This window comes from Palaemon carinicauda, chromosome 22 (genome assembly GCF_036898095.1).
Source record: "Palaemon carinicauda isolate YSFRI2023 chromosome 22, ASM3689809v2, whole genome shotgun sequence".
Taxonomy (NCBI): domain Eukaryota; kingdom Metazoa; phylum Arthropoda; class Malacostraca; order Decapoda; family Palaemonidae; genus Palaemon; species Palaemon carinicauda.
The window spans coordinates 65,624,889-65,652,430 of NC_090746.1; the positions used below are offsets into that span (position 1 = coordinate 65,624,889).

At 43.8% G+C, this 27,542-nt stretch overlaps 1 protein-coding gene across 1 annotated transcript in view; it reads left to right on the forward strand.

The window, feature by feature from the left end:
- Positions 1-27,542, forward strand: part of Vps13 (vacuolar protein sorting 13C) — a 469,226-nt gene that overhangs the window by 136,789 nt on the left and 304,895 nt on the right. The window contains exons 17-22 of the mRNA XM_068346310.1: positions 1,190-1,325; positions 20,250-20,392; positions 21,130-21,219; positions 21,470-21,791; positions 23,279-23,398; positions 25,782-25,885. Coding sequence (XP_068202411.1) covers positions 1,190-1,325; positions 20,250-20,392; positions 21,130-21,219; positions 21,470-21,791; positions 23,279-23,398; positions 25,782-25,885 — 915 coding nt within the window. The remainder of the gene's footprint in view (positions 1-1,189; positions 1,326-20,249; positions 20,393-21,129; positions 21,220-21,469; positions 21,792-23,278; positions 23,399-25,781; positions 25,886-27,542) is intronic.

Sequence of the window (27,542 nt, forward strand, 5' to 3'; positions counted from 1 at the left end):
ATGAAATTCATTATTTCTCTACTTACCAGATGTTCATTTACATATCCCTCTTTACCCAACTGATTAGTGATGTCAAGCACAGTTTATAGTTGTGGTAGCCCATTGAAAACATTCCTACTTGGTGAACTGTTGGACAGGGGTTTGGGTCCTGGCCAAGCTTGATAGTTTTTTGTAGTGTGTGCAACCTCACTATCCTTGTGAGCTAAGGATGGTGGGTTTAGTCATCAACAACCATTGCCTAGCCCTTCTTGGTCCTAGCTTGGGTGGGGTGGCCTGCCTTGGGTATTGTCACTGCCCCTTGGATCTGACATTCTTGAGTGACCTTTAAGCCACAAAATTATCTCAAGACTGTACTAGAAGCCTAAGCCTATTTTTAGGTTTACGGTAAACATCTATGTAAAAACAGGCTTCTAAAGAGAAGCATATGAAAATCCTTTGATTATAAAATAATAAATTTTACTTATAGAATTCTTTTTATGCTAATTATTTGCCATTAACCTCTCTTCAGATTAATTTGGGATGCAGCACATTAATTTTGATTAAGACTCTAACCCTCTGTTGATCCCGACTGGGGCAAAATCACTGTCAGGCTCATGACTTTTGGCCAGGGAGCAATGACATCATGTGTTAACGTACTTATGTAGATATTTTGTACCATATCTAACATAGGAGGTAGGATAGAAAGGAATGAGAAATAACGTCAGAAAGCTGAATAAATTTCCTAAAGCATGCATGGTTACATAAACGGATAACTCTAAATTGCATCATTGCATTATCATTGTTTAAAATGAACCAAATTTCTTGAATTTTTTTATCTTAAAATACTGTAATGTATGGCTATGATTAATGGAATGCTGAGCCACCTCCCCACTTGTAGTGGTAGTTTTCCTTAGAAAGTTGGCTTAATTGTTTACTCTGGAGGAATGTTTTTTTTTTTTTTTTACTTTGTGGCAGGAATGAAGGGAAGATATACTGTGATGTTACACAGATGTTTTTCATAAGTTTTTGCTTTTGCCATGGTGGCTACTGTGCTAATTTACGGAGGATAATTTTTCATTTTCCTATGGTTGAATTGTTCTTTTCTTGAAGGAAATAGCCCAGAAATTTTGGGCAAGTATTAAAAAAAAAAATTTCATCTTTTAGAATAATCTTTGTACTTATATGACATACAGTTAATATTATATTCCAGGATAAGGACCTGAATATGAATCTCATTATGGAAGATAGAGACATAGCCAGATTAGAACGAACAGCACTAAATCCTAGAGGCGAACAGCAGGATACCCTACAGTTTACAAATCTATCTGTCATCTTTACTGTAAATGGTAAGTTTTTATATAGGGGTGTACAGGATTTGTAAAATTTTATTTTCTATATTCAACTTTCTGAACTAAATACTACTATATACTTAAATATTTCCCCATACTGTATAGGAAGAAACAAGATATTGACAATGTGTAACCTGTGGCCCATGCTAGTCTTTTGTGCAACTTTTTTTATTCATGTACCTTATTATTTACAAAAAATTCAGTGAATATACTTACTTACTTTGATGGCTGCTTTTCTGGTCCTATACAGCAGGGGAACCCCACTCTCTACAGGACCTCCACTGTTGTTTTACTTTGTTCGTTCACAGTATTTATCTTTTCAAGTCACATATTGTTCATTTATTGTTAAATCGTCACTGTCAAAAGACTCATGAAATAAGAAAATCTTGTTTCCTCTTGAAAGCCTTAATGTCTTCAATCATTCGAAGGTTTCGTGGGAGCTTATTATATAGTCTCGGGGCCGCATATTTAAAGGCTCTGGAGCCAAAAGTGGACATAAATCTAGGTTCCATCAGTTTGAAGCCATCTGTAACTATTCTTGTGTCGACACGATTTGTTGGCTGCGCAATATGTAGTAGTTCTCTCAAGTATTTTGGACGACCGGTTCTGATAACTTGGTGGGTTATTGTACATATTTTGAATTCAATTCTCGCTTTAATCGGCAGCCAGTGTAAATCAGTTAGTGTAGGGGTGATCCTTTCTCTGGGTGGGACACCTTTTATCAGTCTTACTCCTCTGTTTATCATGTTTTGTAATTTCTTAAGTTGGACTTTAGGTAAATTGTAGTAGATAGAGTTGCAGTAGTCAATCCTGGTAATAACACAGTTTATCACAAGTTTCTTAACAGAGTTTTTGTCCAGGTACTTTTTTATAAACGCAATATTTCTTAGATGATAACCAGGCCTTTTTATTACATTATCTATTTGGGCATTTAGAGACAGATTACAGTCAAGAAATACACCTAGATCTCGGACTTTACTAGATATCGGCACCGAGTCATAATTTATGTTCATTTGAATATCACTTAAGTTTCTTACGCTGTTTTTCTTGCCCACCACCATGAATTCAGTTTTGTTCTCATTTAATTTTAGTTGTTTAAATGTCATCCAATCTCTAACACTATCAAGGATTCAGTTTAGACTTTCAGTAGTATCATGTATATCATTTATGGAGAAGTAAAATTGTGTGTCATCTGCAAATAGTTTAAACTTCATGCCATGCCTATGTAGCATTTTCGATAGACCAATAGTATAGATGCAGAATAAGATTGGGCCAAGTACACTCCCCTGGGGTACCCCTCTGTTTAAGGGTTCATATGATAAGAGTTTCCAATTTGTACACAGTAATTTCTACCAACCAAGTAGTCTTTTAGGTATTCGAAAGCTTGATTTTCAACGCCGATGGACCGTAGATCATTTAGTAGCAGTTCATGCACAACTGTATCAAAAGCAGCACTGAGATCGAGCAATATTAAAATACCACATTTATTTTCATCCATCATTTCTAGCATATCATTTACAACACAGCAGATGGCTGTCTCCGTAGAGTATAGTTTTCTGTAAGCAGATTGATTGTCAGGCAAAGCTTCTATTACTTCTAAGTGGCTGACTAGTTGTTCAAGAATTACATATTCAAGCACTTTTGAGACAAAGGATAGATTTGAAATAGGTCTATATAAGCTTAATTCCTGGTAGTCAAGTGCATTTTTCAGAACTGGTGTGACTATAGCCATTTTCTCAGATTTAGGAAACTTACATTCATCAATGCTTGCATTTGCTATTTTCATTATTATTTCGGCTAGACTAGAAAAGTCTCTCTCTCCAATTACTTCAAATATTGGCATAGGATCGATCGCGCAGTTTGTTTTCTTTGCTCTGGTGATGTCATCTTGTGTTATGTTGTTAAATTGTATTAATTTTGTCTGTGTGCCTGGTGTATCATTAATCTGATGTTGAGTATTTACAAATGATCTGGTTATGTTTTCAATTTTGCTTTTAAAGAATACTAGAAAATTATTTGCTAGTTCCTGGTCACTGTATCCATCAGGTAGCTTCTTTTCTTTTACATTTCCCATTATACCATTCAGGAGACGATATAACTTATTTATGTCTGTTGCTGCTTCGAGGATCTTTCTCTTATAGTAATCACTTTTTTTCCTTCTTAGTAGGTAGTTATATTGACACGCAGCAGTTTTGTATTCTACCCAAGTACTTTCAGTTGTTCCGTAACCGAAATACAAACCACGCTATTTACAAAGGGTTTACTTTTAGCGCAGCTGAAATGACGAGCCAATAGTTTTTAACGAGGGTTAATTACCCCCGCGCTAGTTAGCGGGGGGTGGGGAAGGGTAGCTTGCTACCCCTCCCCCCTCCACACACCGGTGACTTGCTTCACTTCACTTTTGGCTCGGCGGTGATCAGACGTGTCTGTTCATCGCCTTCGCTGACAGCCTTTAATTTTCTTCTTTTTCTTTACAGCTTGTGTGATTGGTTGGAAGTTGACCTTCAGTTATTTTCTTTTATTTAATATGCGGACATGCCCTGGAGTTGCCGGCCGTCCTTGTGGGACTTTCATGTCGGACGTGATTACGGATCCTCACACCCTCTGCCCTCAATGTCGGGGCCGACGGTGCGACCAGGATAACATGTGCCGTGAGTGTAGGGAGTGGTCTGCCTCCCAGTGGGAGAGGTTTGGCCGTCGGCGTAAGAAGAAGTCCAAGAGAGACCGTTCTCCTCCGGGGTTAGCCTTGAAGGAGGAAGGTTCTCGGGACTCTTCTTCCGCCGCCCAAACCTCCTCCGAAGCTCCCCCTCGTCCGCCTCCTAAGGAGAGTCGTCCGAGTGGGAGCGCAGGCCCTTGTTCTGTTTCCCTACCTTCGGTGGGGGGAGAGGGCGTCGCCTCCCATAGCGAGGCGGTTCCCCCTCCTCCTCCGGGGGAGGTTATTGATAATAATTCTTTATCCAGTGATGATCTGTTGCAGATTTGGTCGTCCCTGGGGCTTAAGGGCTTGCCCTCCAGGGTCGCTCTTATTGACCTTGTCTCGTTGGGGGCCGCTGTTAAACAGTCGCCGGTGGTAGCGGAGGTAGACCCTCTGTCTATTGTCGACGTCGTGGTGACAGAGGCCTCCGACGTGGCTGGGCCTTCCGACGCAGGTGCTGTTGCTGGTGATGGTGCTCTAGGCTCTCCTCCTCCTTCCGTGCATCCTTCGAAGGGGGAAGTGAGTCCTTCGGTCTCGACTGCTGCCCAGCTTCCTTCTGAGGGAAGTGTTTTGAAGGAGACTCCCCTTCGGAGGACCGATGGTCCCGACGATCTCCCCCGAGGCCGCCTCCGCCGTAAGGCTCACCGCCCTCTACGCCACAAGGGCCTCCCTTCCCCTTACAGGGGGACTAAGAGGCGCCTTTTTGGGTCTTCGTCCTCCGGGGGGGACTCTCCTCGTCAGCCTCAACCGACTACTCCGCCCTCCTTGAACCTCTCTGCGGACCGCTCTCCATCTCCTGCCGGATCTTCGCCTTCTGGAGAACTCGTCACCCGACGGGCAACGGTCCCTTCGGGGCTAAGGGATTCTTCCCTTACGCGAGCAGGGCCAGCGCACAAGCGCTCTCCTGCTCGCCAGCGATCTCCTGCTCGTCGACGATCTCCTGCTCGCCAGCGATCTCCTGCTCGTCGACGATCTCCTGCTCGCCAAGACTCTCCTGCTCGCCGACGCTCACCTGCTCGTCGGCTCTCTCCTGAGGTTCGCCCCCCTCGCCAGCGCTCTCCTGCTCGTCAGCTCTCTTCCGAGCGTCAGCGCTCATTTGAGGACCATCGCCCTGCGGTCTCTGACCACCCTTTAGTTCCTGCTGAACTCCCTGCTCACCATCGTGTGTCAGAAACACATGTTCGCCAACGCGCCAGCGATCTTCCCGTTCCTGCTCGTGAACCTATCCTCTCACAGGACACGCGTCGACCTTCTGCTCGCCAGCGATCACCAGCTCGCCAGCGATCACCAGCTCGCCAGCGATCACCAGCTCGCCAGCGATCACCAGCTCGCCAGCGATCACCAGTTCGCCAGCGATCACCTTCACATGCTGCCCGCCATCGCACGAACCTGCATGATCGCCCGCTTACGCATGCTGCTCCTCATCGCAATACCCTGAACGATCGCCCTCCTGCGGATGCTGATCACCATCGCACAACCCTGCACGATCGCCCGCTTACGCATGCTGCTCGCCATCGCACAACCCTGCACGATCGCCCGCTTTCGCATGCTGCTCCTCATCGCAATACCCTGAACGATCGCCCTCCTGCGGATGCTGATCACCATCGCACCCTTTCACGCGATCATTCACCTGCGCATGCTGCTCGCCATCGCACAACCCTGCACGATCGCCCGCTTACGCATGCTGCTCCTCATCGCACAACCCTGAACGATCGCCTTCCTGCGGATGCTGATCACCATCGCACCCTTTCACGCGATCATTCACCTACGCATGCTGCTCGCCATCGCACAACCCTGAACGATCGCCCGCTTACGCATGCTGCTCCTCATCGCTCAACCCTGAACGACCGCCCTCTTGCGCGCAATCATTCACCTTCACATGCTGCTCGCCATCGCTTACCATCACGTGATCATTATCGCCAGCGATCTTCTTCACCTACGCGGCAGCACGATCCCTCGCCGTCGCGCCATCGCTTGCGTTCGTCGCCTCGGACACGTGTTCCTTTACCTGCCCACCCTCACGCCCACTCGCCTGCGCGCCCGCGCGATCGCTCGCCTGCGCGCCCGCGCGATCGCTCGCCTGCGCGCCCGCGCGACCGCTCGCCTGTACGCCCGCGCAACCATTCGCCTTTGCGCGACCGTTCACCCTCGCGCGACCATAGTTCGCGGCGAATTCCACAGCCGGTGGTAGCAGCAGGGACGCGTGCTCCTAGACGGCACTCGGGATCACCTCCATCCAAGCACAGGTTGGTATTGCAGGACGAGGACAGGTCATTACAACATTCTTCCCCACCTTCTTTTCAGGCAGGTACCGTCGTGTCCACTCCAAAGGATCGCCCGATCCCTTTCACCTTAGCGAGGATTTCGGACTCTGTGTCCTTTGAGCAGCAGACTTGGTTTGGTCCGCTGGCACGGGCGTTAGTGAGGGTTATGAAACCAGCACTCGCCGGCCAGGGTAACAAACCAGCGGCTGTCTCTCCTTCGCTGAAGAGAAAGAGAGGAGTGGACTTCGTGGTGACTTCCCCCAGGGCGAAGTTGGTTCCCAAGAGGTCGGTCTCGAGGGTCCCCTCTCCTGCACGAGTACTCTCTCCTTCTCCCGTGGACGAGGCCTTTCCGTCCTCAGGTGAGTCCAGTGGACCGGTAGTCTTCCCCCCGGCACCAGGGGGGGAGACTTCGCTTCAGGCAGGAGAATTGTCTCGTGAGGAAGGGGCCCCTCGAACCTCGTTGTTGGGATCCTGTATCCCTCCTAGGAGGGAGCCCAAGGATTCCAAGACCATCCCTAAATCCTCTGCAAGGATTCGACAGGAACCCATGACTACCCAGGGGAATGTCCACGTATCACCCCAGGAAGAGATTCCTGGGGCAGGAGACTTAGCTGCCAGCCCACAGGGAGGAGAACAGCAAGAGTCCGAACATGCCTTCTGGCAGGTCCTAAGCCTGATAAGGCAACTTAACAGTCTTACGGATCCAGTCATCCCCCCCCGTGAAGGCAAAGACACAATTCTGGATGAAGTGTTCGACGTTCGGAAGGCCCCTAAGACCAGTGCAGCTCTGCCCTGGTCTCGGGGGCTGAAGAGTGCCAGAGCTAGGGCCAATGCTCAGCTCGCACTTCTTGCCTCCTCCAGTCGTTCCACTGCCGGGAACAAACTCATCCCTCCTCCTCGCCTTCAGCAGAGGAGGTATTTCGAGATCCTGGGTGAGCACAACCTCGCTCTTCCGCTCCATCACTCTGTGGAGGAGCTGGCGAAGGGAGTTCCCTTGGAGAAACTCTCTGCCCGGCAGGTGTCGTTCTCGGCGGCAGAGATCCTTAACCACGAGAAGGTCGCTAAGTGTGCCATGCAGGCCACTTCGTGGCTGGACTTCTGGTTAGGATCTCTGGGCATCCTATTGCGATCTGAGGACTTGTCCAAGGAGACCAATAGGAAGGCCCTAGAGACCTTCTTGCTCTCGGGCACCCGCTCCATCGAGTTCTTGGCGCACCAGGTTACCACCCTGTGGGCCAACTCGGTGTTGAAGCGTCGCGATGCTGTGTCCGAGAGATTCCATCCGAAGGTCCCCGCCGTAGATGTGTGTAGGCTCCGACATGCCTCCCTCCTGGGGGAGAGCCTGTTTGAGCCTCAAGACTTGGAGCGAACGGCTGAGAGGTGGAGGAAATCCAGCACGGACTCCCTCCTCCACAGGGCCCTTACAACTCGGCCCTATAAGCCTCCAGCCCCGCCACAACAGCAGCAACAGCCTCGTAAGGCTCCAAAACAGGCACCGGCAGCTAAGAAAGTGGTGTCTAAGCCCCAGCCCTTTCCAGCCAAGGTCAAGAGGGGTGGTAAGTCCTCCAGGGGAGGCAAGACTTCTAGGGGTGGCGGCCGCGGCCGCAAGCCCTAGGGGTGGCAGTCCCCCTGCGTGTCCACCTGTGGGGGGATGCCTTCAGCGTTGCGTCCGCAGGTGGCAACATCTCGGGGCCGATGCTTGGACGATCTCGGTGATCGGCCAAGGTTATCGCGTCCCGTTCACGTCATCTCAACCTCCCCTGACAGCGAATCCAGTGTCGTTGAGCTCCTATGCCATGGGATCGGCAAAGGGGCTGGCCCTTCAGGCCGAAGTCAAGACCATGTTCGAGAAGGGTGCTCTCCAGGAGGTCGTGGACGGCTCTCCAGGCTTCTTCAGTCGACTCTTTCTTGTAAAGAAGGCTACTGGAGACTGGAGACCCGTCATCGATCTCTCGGCTCTGAACAGGTTTGTCAAACAAACCCGGTTCAGCATGGAGACAGCAGACACAGTCAGACTTGCGGTGAGACCACAAGACTTCATGTGTACACTGGATCTAAAGGACGCGTACTTCCAGATCCCAATCCATCCGTCTTCCAGGAAGTACCTGAGATTCTGCCTAGACAACAAGATCTACCAGTTCAAGGTGCTGTGTTTCGGTCTCTCCACAGCTCCTCAGGTGTTCACCAGAGTGTTCACCCTGATTTCGACTTGGGCGCACAGGAACGGCATTCGTCTCCTTCGTTACCTAGACGATTGGCTGATCCTAGCAGACTCGGAGTCGACCCTTCTTCGACACCGAGACAGGCTTCTAGATCTTTGCCAGGATCTGGGGATCGTGGTAAACCTCGAGAAGTCCTCTCTGCAGCCGTCCCAGCGACTGGTTTATCTAGGCATGCTAATAGACACCAATCTCCACAAAGCCTTTCCATCAGACGACCGGATAGCAAGGCTGAGGAGGGTGGCGGAACCTTTCCTCAGGCGAAAAGAACTCCCCGCCCAATCGTGGTTGCGTCTCTTGGGCCACCTATCCTCCCTGGCCCGTCTGGTTCCAAACAGCCGCCTCAGGATGAGATCCCTTCAATGGCGGCTCAAGTCCCGGTGGAATCAAGGATCCGATTCCCCGGACACTCTGATCCCAATGGGGTCTCTGGAACAGACGGACTTGCGGTGGTGGCTGGCCGACGAGAACCTGCGAAAGGGAGTGAGTCTTCTCGTCCTTCCCCCGGAATTGACTCTGTTTTCGGACGCGTCAAAAGAAGGGTGGGGGGCGCACGTTCTGAACCAGAGGGCCTCAGGCCTTTGGTCAGAATCAGAAAAGTGCCTACACATCAACCTGCTAGAATTGAAGGCCGTCTTTCTGGCCCTTCAACAGTTCCAACGGTTCCTGGCGGGTCACTCCGTGGTGGTGATGAGCGACAACACCACGGTAGTGGCTTATATCAACAAGCAGGGAGGCACTTTTTCGCAACAGCTATCCCATCTTGCAGTAGAGACTCTGAGGTGGACCGAAACCCACTCGATAACACTATCAGCTCGCTTCATTCCTGGCAAGAGGAATGTGCTCGCCGACAGTCTGAGCAGGGCTTCGCAGATAGTGAGTACCGAGTGGTCTTTGGATCCTCAGATAGCCAACAAAGTCCTGACTTTGTGGGGTTCCCCGACGGTGGACTTGTTCGCGACAGCCTTGAACTTCAAGCTGCCCCTGTACTGCTCACCAGTCCCGGACCCCAAGGCACTCTGGCAAGATGCTTTCCAGCAACGGTGGGACAACATCGACGTGTACGCCTTCCCACCATTCTGTCTGATGAGAAGGGTGCTCAACAGGACCAGACTATCGGTCAACTGTTCCATGACTCTAGTAGCTCCGCTATGGCATCACGCGGAATGGTTTCCGGACCTTCTGCAACTCCTGACGGAACTCCCAAGGGAGCTTCCTCCACGACACGAGCTTCTCAGACAACCCCACTCCGGTGTCCCTCACAGGGCCGTAGCCTCGCTTCGGCTTCACGCCTGGAGACTATCCAGCGTCTCCTCGCGGAGAGAGGCTTTTCGCAACAGGTTGCGGAGAGAATGTCTCGGCACCTGCGAAGGTCCTCTGAGGGAGTCTACCAAGCGAAGTGGAGAGTCTTTTGTGGTTGGTGTCGTGGAAGGGGTATCTCTCCACTCGATGCCACTATTCCAGCAATAGCGGACTTCCTTGTGTATCTGCGAGAAGAAATGCGCCTTTCTGTCTCGGCAGTGAAAGGCTATCGCTCAGCCTTAAGCTTGGCCTTCAGATTGAAGGGCGTGGATATTTCTTCATCGCTAGAACTCTCTTTACTCATACGTAGCTATGAGCTTACCTGCCCCCAGTCGGAAGTGAGACCCCCTCCTTGGAACGTGGTTCGAGTTCTCAGGTCTCTCAAGAGACCTCCCTTCGAGCCATTACGCCAGGCCTCCGATCGCCACCTGTCTTGGAAGACGGCTTTCCTACTCGCCTTGGCCTCGGCCAAGCGAGTTAGTGAACTTCATGGTCTCTCGTACGACATCGCCCATTCAAGGGGATGGGGGGAGGTAACGTTCAGGTTCGTCCCTGAGTTTGTGGCCAAGACTCAGAATCCTGGAGTGCCGGATCCTCGGTTCGACTCTTTCAGGATCGCGAGTCTCCGTTCTGTAACAAACGACCCAGACCAGCTGCTACTATGCCCAGTGAGGTGTCTGAGGTACTACTTGAAGAGAACGGCTGCAGTCCGTCCTCATGTGCGAGCTTTGTTTGTGAGCACAGGCAGGACAAAGAGGAGGGTCACAAGGAACACCATCTCTGCTTGGATTCGTAGGGTTATCCACCATGCCCTGAATCCTGACCCTCCTCCGTCACGTCGCCCTCGGGCCCACGATGTCAGGGGTATTGCTACATCCCTGGCCTTCAAGAGAAACTTCTCTGTGACGCAGGTACTTCAAGCGGGGGTCTGGAAGCGTCAAACGACCTTCACAGCCCACTACCTGCAAGACGTGACCCACAGGAGCCTCGATACGTTCTCTATCGGCCCTGTGGTGGCTGCACAACAGCTGGTCTAACCTCAGGCTCCTTTTTGGACAAGTAGCAGTAGGTTGAGGGCGTTGTTACCCGGTCTTAGTCTGTGTGAATGAAAGAGTATGTCTGACCCTTACTTCTTTCTTCATTCTCCCCTCTCTTGGGGAAGCAGCATCCTGGTCCTCGCATAGCTGACCTCGACCTCTGCAGGTAACCCATGCTTCTTTGTGCTCCTAGTATTAAGCTTAATACTGTTGCGTCTCCCATACCCTGACGAGGTGGTATGGGGAACGTCCTATCCTAGAATTCCTATCTGAAGGTCTCAAGGTCAACTTCATAGGACGAGTCACACTCTCCTCCTCACACTACTTATGTAGGCCACTCGTTCCTAGCGATGCTAGGAACCTGTGAGGTACAGGGGCTCCCTCTCTCTAGTGCTGCTCACTAAGGGATCGAGCCCCCGGGCAAGCCGAAGTCAGTAAGGCTGGGGACTTTCCACCCTTCCTAAGGGGTAAGTCACCCTTTGTAAATAGCGTGGTTTGTATTTCGGTTACGGAACAAATGACAAATTCGAAGATAATTTGTATTTTTCCTAACCATACAAACCTTAGCTATTTACACATATGTGCCCGCCATCCCTGACCCCCAAGTCAAGTCCTACCTCTAAGTGAAGTGAAGCAAGTCACCGGTGTGTGGAGGGGGGAGGGGTAGCAAGCTACCCTTCCCCACCCCCCGCTAACTAGCGCGGGGGTAATTAACCCTCGTTAAAAACTATTGGCTCGTCATTTCAGCTGCGCTAAAAGTAAACCCTTTGTAAATAGCTAAGGTTTGTATGGTTAGGAAAAATACAAATTATCTTCGAATTTGTCATTTTTTAACCTATTCCACTTTCTTTCTTTACGTTATAGTCTTTTCCATCTGTGGGCACATGGTATCATATTCACTTTTACTCACTTTATTGTAAGTGGTCATAAGACAGTTAGCACACTTAGCTCCTAACAGACGTTGGTCATCATGATCACAAGGAATGTTGATAGCATCATTTATTTTCTTTGTAACTTCAATAAATACGGTAGGAGAAAAATTTTGATTTATGTCTAAAGTTTATTTTCTTTACTAATGCATGTTTCTGTAGAGGTAGACTAAACGTAATAAGTTTGTGTACCAGGGAGATAGTACATTTCTCTTCGACTTTTATATCAGATACAATATTATTCATGTCATCACTTATAATTAAGTCTAGCGTATGACCAGTTAAAGTAGTTGTGCAGTCGACCTTATTCAAGAGTCGATATGATTCTAGTAGCTCACTAAATGCCAAAGCATCAGGATTTGATGTGTCATCCATCCAAAAATTGAAGTCTCCACAGATAACTAATTCGTTTTTTCCATGATAATCATCTCAATGAGAGCACCGAATTCTTCAAAAAAGATACTAGAGTTTGTTCTAGGAGCTTTATAGATTGTTACAAATGATATTCTTCTATTTTTTGGCGTAAATTTTATTTCTATATATTCAAAGCTTGTTTCACTAATTCTTTTCAACGTTTTGAGATTTGAGTCACTTTTATGAATAAAGAGTCCGACACCCCCACCAGACCTACCTTCTCTCGGTATGTGAAAGAAGGCGTGTGGGGGGGGGAGGGGGGGGGCATCATTTCAGTGATCTTTGCCTTGTCCAAGTTATTTAGCCATGTTTCAGATAATGCTAGTATATCTAAATATTTCTCGTTTATCAATTCTCGAATTTGAACAGTCTTTTTGCCTACAGATTGTATATTTACATAGCTACAGTTTATGACATCCCTAGTAACCATGATCAGTATTTTCTGCTAGTCTTTTCAATTACAAGTCAAAAGCATTGCAGTCTCTAGAATTTACTGTATGGTCACTTGGTCTGTTTAACTTTGTGCAGTTTATACATTTTGACACTTCCGAATTACACTCTCTGGTGGAGTGTCTCCCTGAACATTTCCCACAGACTTTATCTTCATTCTTAGACTTGCAATCTTTTTCAAAATCTCCGTACCTCTGACAGTGGTAGCAGGTGATCACGTGGTACCTATCACGTATGTTATAGATACCCTCGTATAGAAACTTTGTCTCCATTATCATGAATAGCCCTTTGAACTTCAGGATCACATTTCAGCACATGGTGGGTGGTCCCCCCCGAGGTATTTTTCTTCAGGATTACACTTGTCTTATCTTTTATATTTTGGATATGGTCCAGGCAGCGATGTCTTTGAATCAAAGCATTTACTATATCATCTTCATCATTGTATACATTGCATATCATTATTTTTGGTTTTAGTTTTCCGATTTTTCTCGTTTCAGTGTCAGCCAACAATGTCTGAATTTTGTTTGCCGCTTCTTCTCTGATCATATTATTTGCAAAGTTTACAACAACATTTCCATTCGTAGTTAAGTATAGGAATGTCTTTAAGTGCTTGTTCAACCTCACGTTTTCTTTCAGTAATTTTAGTTGTTGTATTTGTTGATTTAATTATCAACAGATTTTTTTCCTTAACTTTGTCAGCAAATGTCGGTTTCTCCGGTTTTGGGTCTATCAATTTTTGAAGTGTTGCTTTTAATTGATTCCATATTCATGGCAAGAATGTTGACTTTCTCAGTAAGGTCGGTGATCTGGGTGGAATTTGCTGCGTCTGCGCTAAGGTGTGCAAGTTTGTTTTCCAAGTCATCTATTTTCGCATCTTGTTCGTTCAGGGCCAGATTACTCATGATAACATCTTCCTTTAATTTTGATATTACTAAATTGTTTTGTCTGGCATCACGTACGCAGTGAGGGCATAACCAATCTAAGTTATTCCGGTCAATCTCACTGATGGTTGTCACTATGTGCACACATCTCTTATGGTAGAGGTCTTTTGCATTCTCATGCTATCCATTTTTTCCGATCTCCATCCGTTTCATTACATTTGAAGCAGATATAGTTGGAAGCAGACATGATGTACTGTTTCTAATCACTTATGTTTCTCCATAAGACTAACTAATATCTTTTCAATGATATTCTAGGCGAGAAACACAAAGCTAAAACATGACTCAGGACATGAATAGCAGAGCTCAACACAACACGTCCACACTCTAGCACAACTAGAGTTAATGTAGGAACAGTATATAGTATCATTGTGCTGTGATACAGTGAAAATAAACTTGATTTTGTTAAAAATACGAATAAATACTCTAGTTTATCAGAACCCCATCAGTCATATATATGCCTATTGTATTTTATCAAAGAAACAAAACATGGACTGTGTCATGGGAGGCGGGAAGTTCAGGTGCTAATTAATGACTTGCCACACTTTTTTCAACTACTCGGTGTTTTTTAGTGATTTTAATTTTTATATGTGCATTGGTACACTTCCACTTAAGTTTTGGGGTCAGTTTCTTGTTCTTTGTTCTTACAAATAACTTAAATGACTAGCTCACTAATTAGTGGTTGTAGGTAGGTTTTCTAGTTAACATTTTAAAGGAATTTTTATACTCTAACTGTAAGAAAGTAATTTGATGTAGAGTTTTGAAAGCTTTCTCACCTATTTTTAGGAATTTTTTGTAAATTTATGGTACTTTAATATTTTTCTGGGGGTTCCTTCTGAAAATTAGTGATCTATATTTGTATCACTTAACTAAGATTTTTTCTTGTTTTTGTTAATTTTTTTATCATTTTGGGAATTTTTGTAAATTTATTTTTATAGAGTGAAAAATATTTTGATACAAACTTACTTATACGCAAACTGACACTTCCTATGCCCTTGTTATGCTGTGCCAGTTGCATTCAGCATGAAACTTTGAGAAAGATACTAACTATTTATGGATGTGTCAAAAGCGGCCATGCGCGAATAGTTGCTTTTAGCCATTTTTGTTTCTTCTATCTAGAAGACATTAAGAGTACAGAAGATCCTCAACCCTCAACTATCCATAGATACAAAAAAAAATCCAGCTGAAATCATAAATTTCAGATATTGTATTAAAAGCTCATAAGAGATTTCTGCAATAAAACAATATTATATAACTTTATGCAGTAAGCAAGATGACATTTGCAATATGAAACTGAACTATTCGTTGAGCTTTGCAGCTGAAAATTGTAGTCGTGTGAGTTAAGTGAAGCCTAACCTAGACCAAAATTTAACAATATTCAACTTACAAACGATTTGACTTACAAGTGGCTTCTTGGGACCTATCAAGTTTGTAAGTAGAGGAGTTTCTGTACATTTGACAAGAGATATTTTGACCTCCAATTAGGGCTTAATAATGATAATTTCTATGAAACATATTTTTTATGTTTTATTATACCATAAACAATGAGACTGTTGCACTCTTCAAGGCTGAGTAAGTTCATGGGAAACCATGATGGTAGATGGATAGCATTGTTTACACAAGCACTCTATCCCAAATCATGTCTGTATCGTAGGAACAAAGAGTTCTTTTGCATTTTGGAAAGCTTTATTTTGTTTGATCTTTAGTTTCTTCCAACACGGAGTACTTACCTCGAACTACTTTCTTAGGAGTACCTGGGATCTCCTCCCATCCGACCAGAGTTTTGTGTAGTTTACCCTACTTCCGTTTTCTGTGAGGGTTAACCTCAGGTGGATTGATACGTGCCCTGAGGCTAACCCCGGGTCAGGGAGCATGCTAGCTCGGGTCTCGACCTCCAGTAAGTTCTCTGGTCGCGTCGCGATATCATTTTGACGCTCTCCTTAATCTCAGTGCGACCCTTTGTGTCCTCCGTGGTCACCACGTGGTATCCCTGTGCTTTCTCTTTGTGTCCCCGCGGTCCCACGTGTTAACCTTGTGCTTCCTTGTTCCTTCCCGCTGCGTTCCTGTGTCTTGCGGTGTATAACTAGTGCGTTATGGAGCATCCCCGCCGTTGTCCTGGGCCTATGGCCGGGAAGTCGTGTGGTGCTTTCTTGTCCAAACCGGAGGTAGACCCGCACTCCTTGTGTTTGTCGGGAAGGGCAGAGTGTGTTCTCCGTCAGACACGTGCCCGGAGTGTGAATCGTGGAATGAAGTGCAGTGGGTGCGATTCGTCACGAAGAAGAAGAAGGCATCCAAGAGGTCGCCTAAGAAGGCTAGCACCTCTTCTCCCTTGGCGTCACCAGGAGTGTCGTCGGAGCGAGTTTCCCTACCACCTTCCCCTACCAAGAGTAGGGGACGAGGTAAGTCCGTTGCGGGGAAGAAGCCAGAGGCCCTTCCCCAGGAGTCTGTTCTGCAGGATAGCGGGGTAGTTGCATCAGTCCAGGCAAGTGTGAGGCCTGAGGGTGAGTTTGGTGGGGGTTCTGGAGACGGAGCCCTGGTGCTTGCGGGGCACGTCTCTTCGGATGACCCCATGTGGAGTAAAAATGTCCCTGCCTCTTCACCCACATCGTGGGCGTGTTTTTCAGGTATCTCTGCAGCTGAAGGCGCCCCCGAGAAGGACGATTCACCGCCTTCAGACCCCCTCGGATGGGTGCCTCCGAGGACGCCCTACAGGTCCCCGTTGAGGATGGAGGAAGGCCTCGGAACCTGGTTACCCAACGAAAAGCGCCCACGCTCTCCCCCAGCGCTGTCGTCTTCCTTGCCAGACGTGTTTCTACAGCCCCCGCCTTCCGCAGTTCGTCAGGTCATTCAGCCAGCGACTCTTCACGCTCCTGCCCCGCAGACGAGTTATGACGCGTCTTCAGATTCGTCGGCGGTAGCGGTCTTCAATTCCTCGGAAGGCGAAGCCTGTAAGAAGCCCCGTAGGCGTCATGAGAGGTCCCGGAGGAGGCATTCTCGTTCCCGCTCACGCTCCGGGTCTCGCCACGGAAGTAGACGTTCCAGGTCCCCCAGGAGGAAGTTCAGGAGGAGTGGATCGCCGGGGGAGGAATGGGTGGTCATTCCCCTTAGCAAGCTCGTCGAACTTACATCTGTTCCGAGCACTTCAAGTTGGTACCCTAGAGCCAGGACTCCGGAGAGGTTCTCTTCCAGCCACAGGTTCGAACCACGGAGGGACTCGTCGTTGCTGACCTCATCGGACAGGTGTAAGACCGCGAAGGTCTCGACTCAATCCGCCCAGCGGAGGGAGTCGCCCCTTCGGTCGGGCAGCCTCGTCTCGTCCTCCAAAGTAACGCTTCAGCGTCAGGAGAAGGAGGTACGGCTTCCTCCGTCGGGCAAGCCCACGGAAGCCTGGTCCTCCACGATGAAGGACAGATCTAGGATGGAGGCCCTCGCCACTACGGCAATGCCCGTCCTTCATCCAGAGCCATACACGGAGGCCCCCGTCGGCGGAGCTCCGTCCAGAGAAGCAGATCGCCCGACGGAGGACGTGGACGATAACATGGAGGGCTCGACAGCGGAGGTCTCGGCATACAGGAGGGTGATAGGGCTCATCAGTAGACATCACAGAATAGAAGAGCCCGAACCCTCCTCCGAAGAAACCTGGCGCTCTAGCCTCAATAGACTAGTGGAGGCCCCCGTCCAGCAGAGTCCTTCGTTAGCACTCCCGGTGGCCAGGGACTTTAGGCTGGGTAGAGCCCACGTCAACAAAATCGTGGCCAACCATGCAGAGGCCCCCAAATCTCAGAGTTCCTCGAAGTTGCTCCAAGGCCTGAGGTCTCAGAGCAAGTTTTACCTGCCAGAGGGGCAGCGGCCAGGGGCCTGCAAGATGGAAGCGGCCCTCGAAGTGTTAGGCCAAGGGGCTCCAGAAGACAGGGCCTCGACAGCCCCAGTCTGCTTCTCCCAGTCGGAGGCGACGATGATGGAGGAGATAGCCAAGGATCAGGCTAACGTCGCCTCCTGGCTAGACTGGTGGGCATCCGCCCTTGTAGGAGTCCAGTCCTCCTACGACCTCTCGGTTCCGGAAAATCAGGCCCTACTGAAGGAGCTAATTATCTCGGGAGGTAGGGCCTTAAAATTCCTGTCCTACCAGTCCCTAGCCCAAGCAGCCAACTGGGTCCTTCGGAGGAGAGACACTGTCCTGAACAAGTTGACCAGGCGTATTCTGGACAGGGAAGCGAGGGCCCTGTGAAGCCTGCCCCTGTGGGACGATTCTCTTTTCCCCTTGAAGGCAGCAGAGGAAATAATGGAAAGGGTCCTGAAACTTAAGGACGTGGGTGACCCCAGACCCCAGTCAGTGAGAAGACCCGTCCACAGAAGACCTTCGTCCGATGTTCCTCCTCCTCCTCCGGCCTCGCCTAGCCAGCCCAGGAGGGACGCCCCAGCAGTGGCTTGGTCTCAACCTTTGCACCCCTCCCGTAGGGGAACAGCGTCAGCCCCGGCCTCCTTTAGACCTTCCTACGCGGCAGCCAGGAGAGGACGTTCAGGCCGCTCCTCCGGAAGGAGATAGGGGGAGAGGCCCCCTACTCCTGCCCAAGCCTCAGGTGGGGGGATGCCTCAGACATTTTTCCCAAGCATGGAAAAACCACGGGGCAGAACCGTGGACAGTAACATTTCTGAAAGAAGGGTACAGGTTACCCTTCCTAGCAGTAGTTAATGAAACCCACTTTTTATTATAGCTAGGAGGAGAGCGGATGTTGTCAGCTCTCCTCCGATTTATTCAGTGTAACAACCATAATAAAGAACTAACTCGCCCAAAATTTGCCCTTTCTTAAATATGGAATGGTTTCCATAAGTGTTACAGTTTACTGTAACATTCTTTACTTCTGCTCACCTTTGTTCCTATAACCTCAGCATAGGAATGAGAGCAGTGGCAGACTGAGTTCCTATGGGGATTCCAGACAGGGAGGAGTTCCTTCGGGGATTCCAGACAGGGAGGAGTTCCTTCAGGGGAAACCCGGAAACTGGCTTTGAACATGTTTCACAGGCAACACTGAAAGCTGACCTTCAACTAGGGCTCTGATTGTCGATGGGAAGCATACAGCGCTGACAGTAAACCTGACTCTAGGTGTTAGACAACTTTTCCATTTGAGGAAAAGTTAACCTTCACTAGGCGTTGGTGACTCCCTTCTGAGGGACAGATACCCTTCACCAACCGCTGTCCAGCAATCTTCCCACTTACGGAGAGAATTGTTGACAGTGGCAACAGAGGTTGATCGCCTTTCCCAACTGCGGGAAAGACTGTCTTCACCTGATTGTTTTTCCTCCGGAGGATTCCTGCTATTGGATTCATCCATTCCCTGTAAAGCTCTTTGGAGCTTGACAGAGGAGGAGTTAAGTGACTGCTTGCAGTGCCTGGTCTTAGCCATCTTACCCCCAAGTTACAATAAGTGTTGTTAGATGCCGACCACTTGTGGTTGGCGCCTCTTTCATCGACGAGTCCTGTAGGCTCTAATTCCCCAGAGATATCTCCTACATTGTGCCTGTTGAGCACAACAAAGCTCATGGAGATTTGTGACCCTAGGACCTATGGGATCTGTGCCTGATGGTTTTCACCTCTTATGAGGAGAAACCTTCTCGTAGGCTATAACTTCGGAGTGATGTCCTAAATAATGCGTCTTGGGACACAATAAAGCTCATGGAGCTTTATAAGGCCAGGACCTTTGGAACCTGTCCTCATAGTTTCAAACTCTAACGAGGGAGAAACTTCTGTTGATTGACAAGAGAATGATGAACCTAATGCGCTAGTGTGCTTAATCTCTCACCCAGTGAGGTTAAGGGGCAAGGAGCTTAGAGCACAACAAGCAGTTGAGAGAGTTAAGCACTCAACCACAGCTGTGCACTATCCCCCCTCATATGCGCCTAACCCAACACTTGCCAACTGTAGTATGTTCAGCGCGTTCTCCAACTGTAGAGTGTTTTCACTGCACTCGCCAACTGTAGAGGGTGTTCACTGCGCTCGCCAACCGTAGAGGGTGTTCAGCGCACTCCCCAACTGTAGAGGGTGTTCAGCACGCTCGCCAACTGTAGAGGGTGTTCAGCAAGCTCGCCAACTGTAGAGGGTGTTCAGCAAGCTCACCAACTGTAGAGGGTGTTCAGCACGCTCGCCAACTGTAGAGGGTGTTTGGCATGCTCACCATCCTAAGAGCTTAATACCAGAGCTCGCCATACGTTCGCACTTCCCTTTTTAGATCGTACTAGGGAGGTCTCTTCTCTATAGAGGAAACATAGTATAAACTGTCATCTTTTTTAAGGTTTAGTCCTGGTTTCAATACCTCATGGCTCCTGGCAAGGGTTTGGGTTCTTTGCATGTTTAGGCAAATAACCCTTACATATGAGACTATTCATTGAGGCCATGAGAGAGTGCTCACCCGACACTAATCGTTAGCTAGGTGCGCGGGTGAGTTCCCCTCTCTAACTATCTGCATTACTATCAATCTTTGCTCTCAAACATTTTACTTTTACGTTAAGTCGTTCAAAATCTACTGTATTTTGCTCTTATAATAAAACTTCATCAAAATCATGACAATATTATATAAAAGTTCAGAAAGAGATATGAACATGAAAAAAATATTGAATACAACCCTACATAGAAGAGTGGTTGTTCTATTAAATAAATATTCTTGTTATTTTTCAGAGATTAGCCTTGAAGTGAAGAAAGCTGTAAATGGAAGAGAAGAACCATTAGTAAAGCTCGCTGCCCTCTCAGCCAGTGTGGAACTTACTCAAAAAACTTTTGACTTGACCTGTTTGGTTATTCTTGGTGGAGTGTTGGTGGAGGTACTGTACAGTATAGTGTAATGATTACGTGCTTCATTCATTGGCACAAGTTTTGATCAACTTTGCTACTTATTACTTTTTATTATATAGCATAAAATATTTCAAAACAAATTTAATATAAAAAATTTGTTACCCATATTATAAATTCAGTTATGTCATTGTTATTTACAATCTCATTTTTAGTTTAAATATATTATATGCACTTATGGTGTAGTATTACATTGCAAGTAATATGCTGCATGTCTCCATGTGTTTTTTAGTGGGAAAAGGTTTTATGAGTCTGCAAGCATTTTTTTTTTCTTTTTGTAAAGTATTTAATTTTTCTTGTTGATTATATGTAAGTACAGTATATATGTAATGTTAATTGTTAATGATTCTCAAGTGCTCTAGAGTGGCTGGTTGGCCCTGTGAGGTTGTGCGATCTTTTCTTTTTTCTTATTTTGCATTTTTATATTTCACATTTCTTTACTATTTATGAATTTGTTTAATTCTTTGTTTAATTATGGTGGCATTTAATGCAGATAAATGCTTTAGAATTGTAGTGGATTTTTTTATGATTAATATGTTATTACTTTTGAGGAGCAAGTAAACTTATCCCCATTTAAACCACATTTTAATGAGATCATTATCAGATTGACCACCTCACACTCGGCCATTGTTGAATGAAATCCAAATGTATTTTAAAAGTTTCCCATTTACGATTATTTATTGCTTTTTACATTTTTCCACCGTTACAGCATACTGGAATGCATGACTGTCAACGTCTTCTTAGTACCCCTATGGCTGATGGAGGTTCCCAGGCTCTCCTTACACTTAAATTCACTCAGGTAAATGGAATTTTATTATCAGAATTTTCATATTACTGAATCCTTATATTTTTACAGGCTCAGAATATTGTAAAGTTATGCTAGTTTGTGATGTGTTTTCTTTGTTGTTTTCAAATCTTGGGAAGGATTATAATTATCCTCTTATCTTCCTATTCTATAAGCTGTCTGTAAATTTGTTATACATTACTTATTGTTTTAAATATCATATGATACAGGGACTTTACCTATGAGTTTATGTTTTTATTTTCAGGTGAATCCAAAGAGCCCAGATTTTCGAACCAAGTACGACTCTACGTTGCAGCTGTTATGCGTAGATGTAAGCCATTTGAAAGCCCGGCTAGAACAATCTGCCGTTCTTAGTATATTAACCTTCTGGGATCAATTATCCCTTAGACTCTCAAAAGTTGGAGGAGCAGACCAGAGCCCTGAGAAGGGCGATAGTTTGGAAGCAAATCCAACTAGACCAGATTCACTTGAGCAAGTATCGTCTATGACACCTAGATCTCTCGTTAGTCAGGTTGATAAGAAATCAATATCAGAACTTTCAGAGAATAAGGATCCTGGTGCTGTAGGTATGTATTATTCAACCAGCTTCAGTATACTTACAGTAATTTGACATAATTTTTTAACTTAATTGTATTTAGCAATTTCATATTTTGCAGAGATGTCAAGCATAAATTGCACTATGGTCCCATAATGGGAGGATTTATAAGTTGTGATATATGTTTTAATTTTAATTTTTGAATAAGTAGTAATAACCACTGTAAAAGTTCAATTTACCTTACACGAAAGTATAGTATGAGCTACTAAAATTGGACTGGTTCAGCTTGTGCTTGTGTGTTTTCTGTAGGATTCTGTGTATGTATCTGCACCATGTACAGCAATTATGTCTACTCAGAAGCTTCACTTAGTAAGGGTATTTTTTTTTTATTTCAAACTTATGTATCTCAGCCTTGAGAGAAAAGACAAAAGTGATACTATTTTATAACAAAATAGAAACTTGAGTAAAACTCGTAATTACGTAAGGGCTAAAAAATTCACTTATATAAGAGTATCAGTATCCTCATAAAAAAATGTAGTAGATATTCGGCTAGGTTTCGGTATTTTTGTTAGGTCTGCAGTTCTGTTATTTCCTTTATTCATTCTGGAATTTCTTACGCAAATATTTATTGTATAAGTAATTTACCCGGTAACCATATAGTTTGTAAAATAAATCCCCTGTTAAATCAAATCTGCCGTGCTTACACTATCAACGTATCTTTTAAGATCTCTCTCTCTCTCTCTTTCTTGCTTAATCACAAACAGAAATAACGAGGATTTTTTCATTCAATTTTAATCATGAGTTGGTTACAAGCAACCTACTTAGCAACCAGTCTTACTCAATGTGAAAGACCTGTCGCTGAATATCACCGAATGAACTTTTTAAAAAAGTTTGCGACTATCACTGGGAAAGTCGCTGATAATTATTTTTTTAGAGAGTTTTGTCGTCACAATAAGTGTCTTGTATTTGTGACCATTACATAATAGCTATAGACACTTATGACCACTGCTACTGTGATGTACATACTGTAATGCTAGCCACTGCTGCTGTTTCCAATTTTCTTTTAGTTTCTATTACTTCAGTATTTATTTTTACCCACTCATGTTATATATTTTCATGGAAGGAGAAAGGAAGGAAAGACTGCTTGTCTTGTAATGTAAAACTGAGAAGTTTGGATGGGTGTTCTTATATATTTCAATGCAAGATATCTAAAATTCATGGTTAATGCTATGAATATCAAAGGCCACTTGTATCAGTTTCCAATTAATATGATTGCTTGTGCAAGAGTTATATGGTGAAGTCATCATATACAACAGTAAAGTTACTTGCACTTCTTCTTTCTTCTTTGTCTACATCTTTTCCCACTTCTGTGTGGGGTCGATGTTTCTGGTCAGCTATTTTATTTAATCTGTTTAGCATTAGTACTGTACTTAAGTTTACAGTTGAAATATATTTATAAAAGATGTATTTGTTTAGCTGATATTGTCAAGTTATAGTTTGAATTTTTGATCCTTGTAGTTTCCTCAAAGAAGAAGGATGCCATAGATGCTGTGAACCTACGAGTTATAGCAAAACTTGGAAAAGTAGCAGTCTTGATTAGCCTCGGGAGTCGAGAAGTAGCTAAAGTTGATGTTGCAGGTAAGTTTTGTTTTTTTCTGGAGCAAATTTGATTTGGATATTAGTAGAGATATTGTATAATTCACAACCTTGAGTAAATACTACATTTGAGTTTTAAACATTAGAATGTAATGAAAAAAGAAGTTGTTTAACTATAGTGAAGGTGTACTGAAATTTTCTACTTGAATTATTTAATGTTTACAAGTTTTGTTGCAAGAGTAATAACTTGGTTATAGATATACTGTACAGTGTCACTTTTTATTTAAAAATATGATTGCTAAACCATTCTTTGGCTTATGATGTATCTTGACTTAACAATTCTTGAAGCAAACTTATTTAGGATTTAAAGCCTTACTGTTACTTGAGTTTGATATGTTTAATATAAAAAAAATCAGGTGAATTATATTTTAGGTAGGTTATGCATATAATAATGGTTACAAATATTAGATGAAGGATTTATTTTTGATAAAAGTAATTGTAGTAACAACATAAAGTTCAATAAGTTTGAAAGTAATTGTGAAATTGAGTTAATAGTATTAAAAGTAGAAGCATGACTTTCTTTAATTTTATGTAATGATAGCAATAGACATGCCATCTTTTCTGTTATATTTTATTGAATTCATTGGATCTGTTATATTAATTTATGAAACTGCATCATTAAGAGATATGATAGTTGAAGATTTTAAAATTAAAAAAGTTCCTCATAAATATGAAAACAGTAGATATATTTCTCTACAAAATTATCAGAATATATGAAAATCTGACATAAAGAAGACACCAAATTAGAAAAGTGAGAAAAGTGTAACGTAATGATTCATAGGGGAAAATGGATGCAATCCAATCCAGAAATGGGAGAGGATTTAGAATTTTTATAGTATGCTATGATAATATCAGAGAAGGTAATTGTGGCAAGGTAGAAAAAACTGGTAAAAATTATAGTTATTAGATTTGGATTCTTTCCATAGAAGTAAACGGAAACAGTCTTTTTAATGAAGTAACAACAAGGAAAATACCATCTAAAGATAATGAAATTATACTGCATGTATGTATACCTTAGAAGATATTTGTCAGAACACTTGAACAAATAAAACAATTATTTGGGCATAATGAATACCAAGGGTACTGTGCAAGCGTGTATGAAACATTTGCGATACAGTACCAAAAACACTTATAAGATACTGGTGTTGCTTTACCATTACACAAGATGTAGAGTGAAGACAATGGTTGGTATATCAAGAATTTTTGATAGATGGTGGGGTTCATATAATAGTAATTGAAATATCTATAAAGGAGTACAAAGAGCTAGTTCCTACGAGTTTCTATGCACAGATGTCCTGGTATCAGCAACAAAATCTTATGATTACCACAGGCTTATTTAAGATGTCTTCAGTGAGACTGCAAGATAACCTGTTCATAAGTAAAACTTGGTATCCTTTCCACCACTTAATTCAAAGCTTGTGTTTTTGGGCCATTTCAGTTTCCAGATGTGATCTATCTTCTCATCAGTGGTTGATCTTGGGTAGATCAATCTGTCACTTTCAATTTTGTCTCCATAAGCCAGTTAGCCTTTGGAATATGCATGGCCTAATATTCAATTTCTTTCCAAGTTCGTAGTATGCACTTGCCTGACACAGAGGTCATCCACCAAGTGCTCTCAGACATTTGGTTGAGCAAGACTAGTCATGAGATTGTAACCCTCATAACTCTCACGCTTTGAATGTGAGCGTGAAGATTATATCCTTTGTGAATGCAAGTTTGTGGTGATAAGGGTTAACCTTTGTCAATTTTGTTGTTGAGGCATTACATATTCCATTATCAAGATGCAACCTTCATGGATCTAAAAAGATATATCTATGGTGACTAGTCAATTAATCTGAGACTGTATTATCAAATAGATAAAGTAAAAGTCATGTGCTCAACAGCAAGGGTGTTTGGTTGCTCACAGTACCAATTAGAATACATTGGGTACTTTGTTCCTCACCCACTGATCCCAAGTGCTGTACTTGTTGCATTGATCCTTCTCAAAGGCTGAACTGTTCAGTAGCATAGCATTCTGCTTAAACCAGGATTGAAGCTCAATATGATTGATGTTCATGATATGAAAAAAATAAAATTTTTGTAATATGAAGCAATTTATGAATGCAAACTATCAGTCATATATTAGATCCTCTATTCTTGTTTTCACTTTATGAGATTGAATCTACATGATATAATCATCTGCATAGTTTTATCCACCTTATAGTTCTCTCTTAGGTGAGCATTGCCGATAATCACTCGTAACTCATATTTAATTCATCTCGATTCCAAGTTGGTTGCATCTGGGGCCATTGTGATTTGAATTTGGCCCTAATATGATTGATCGGCTAATACTGAAATGTGATATAGAATTTGGTTTGCTTTTCAGGTTTGATTGTTAATGTTGAAATGAAGGGAGAGGACATCACAATCACTTCAAAACTTAAGGATTTTACCGTCATTGATCCCTCACCTCCAGCATTGCATCCAAAGGTACTTGATTTTATGTTGCAGAAAGATTATTATATCATCATAAGATTTATTTATTTTTTCAGATCTCATTTTTTTTGTCATTCATGTATTATATAGACATGGTAATCTTAAGCATGTATATATTTACATCCTTCAGCCAAGTAAAATTGTGCTTCAGTGATAGTTTCTCTTGATATTTAATAGAAATTTTTAAAAATCTCCCAGAACCTCGGTTTAGAGAAACATAAGTAACTGGTAAGCAATGGTAAATTATAATAAGTTTTCAAATCTCAAGGAACTGACTCAACGTCTGGGAGCTTATGAGATAACAAGTATTGGCACTTTTAGCCAAACTTTTGAGTCTTGCTTTTATGGATGTCAACCACACAGAAAAATATAGAATATTACGTGAAATTCCATGCACTCCATTCACCTTCTATTATGAGTAGAAGAGAGTTCTTGAGGGTCTGGTTTGGGTCTTGATTATCGTCTTTGGCAGCTGTAAGATTTTATGATATATTTAGATTCAAAAGCAAAAGCAAGGAGAAATGAAATACCAATTAGGCATCTTTTTAAGTCAGTTATTTAATTTGATTTAAATATAGAGATTGATTGATTTATTATATGTAGAATGCTGGTCATATGTTTATTGCCTTGACCTTCAACCAATTTATAATGCTCACCAAACCCAACTGTTGTAAAAGATAAAACTAATATTGCTGAACTTCAATTCACAAATTACATACAGCTAAAATTTTGATGCTTGGGTGTGAATACTTTTGTTGATGAGATTCATATTCTTTGAGAGAGATTGGTGTGTATGGTCTACAGCTATAGTTTTAGTTAGCTTTAGATTTTGATTGGCTGATTGAATTGAAATTTTTATTATTAGGAGAAATTTTATGTATGTTAGCCCAAATATTCTTATTATTTGCATGGATTAGAAATACTGCACTGATAAGTAAAATGCTATTTTAAGTCCGTTTGTAATTGTGTAATAGAAGTGGTGTGATTTCATTCAAACATATTTTAGCCACAGAGCATAGTGTTGTAGTTAGGTCTAGAAAATCATGGAAGAGGTGTGCAAATTTAAAAAATAAACATGATGGAAATTCAAGCATAGAGAGTGAAAGAAAAAAGGTAACTCACTGGATGTCCAACTCTGTAAAAGGAAAACCTGTTCCTAAGAAAATCTTAACATAGATGATGAATAATGATAATATTAACTTGGCACCGAAATATAAAAAAAGAGTCCAGATGGATCATAAACTAGATGATAATTAAATTTAGTCACTGATAGATGCATTGGCACAGTAAAGTGGACTGCTGAGAATTAGTTGAACAACTTCACCTAGAACTTTTCCTATTTACAAGAGTTATTAATGATATCTGGACTTGATGATAGATGGCAAATGTATAGTGTAAGCAAATTAGGGTTGAACCCAGTAATAATTAGCATAAAGACATATTTGGTACCATTAGAATCACATTTTTTTTTGTAGATTATCCAACTAAAAGCCTCACTTCACTGCTTTTGGTGATTTTTTTTTTTTTTACAAATATAAACGTAATGTGTTAAGAGTTTTTTTTTCAATTTTTGGCTGTATCATGATTGGATCAAATGTACTTCTTTTAACAGGGATATTAATATAATTTATTTACTATCTTGAAGAGAGAC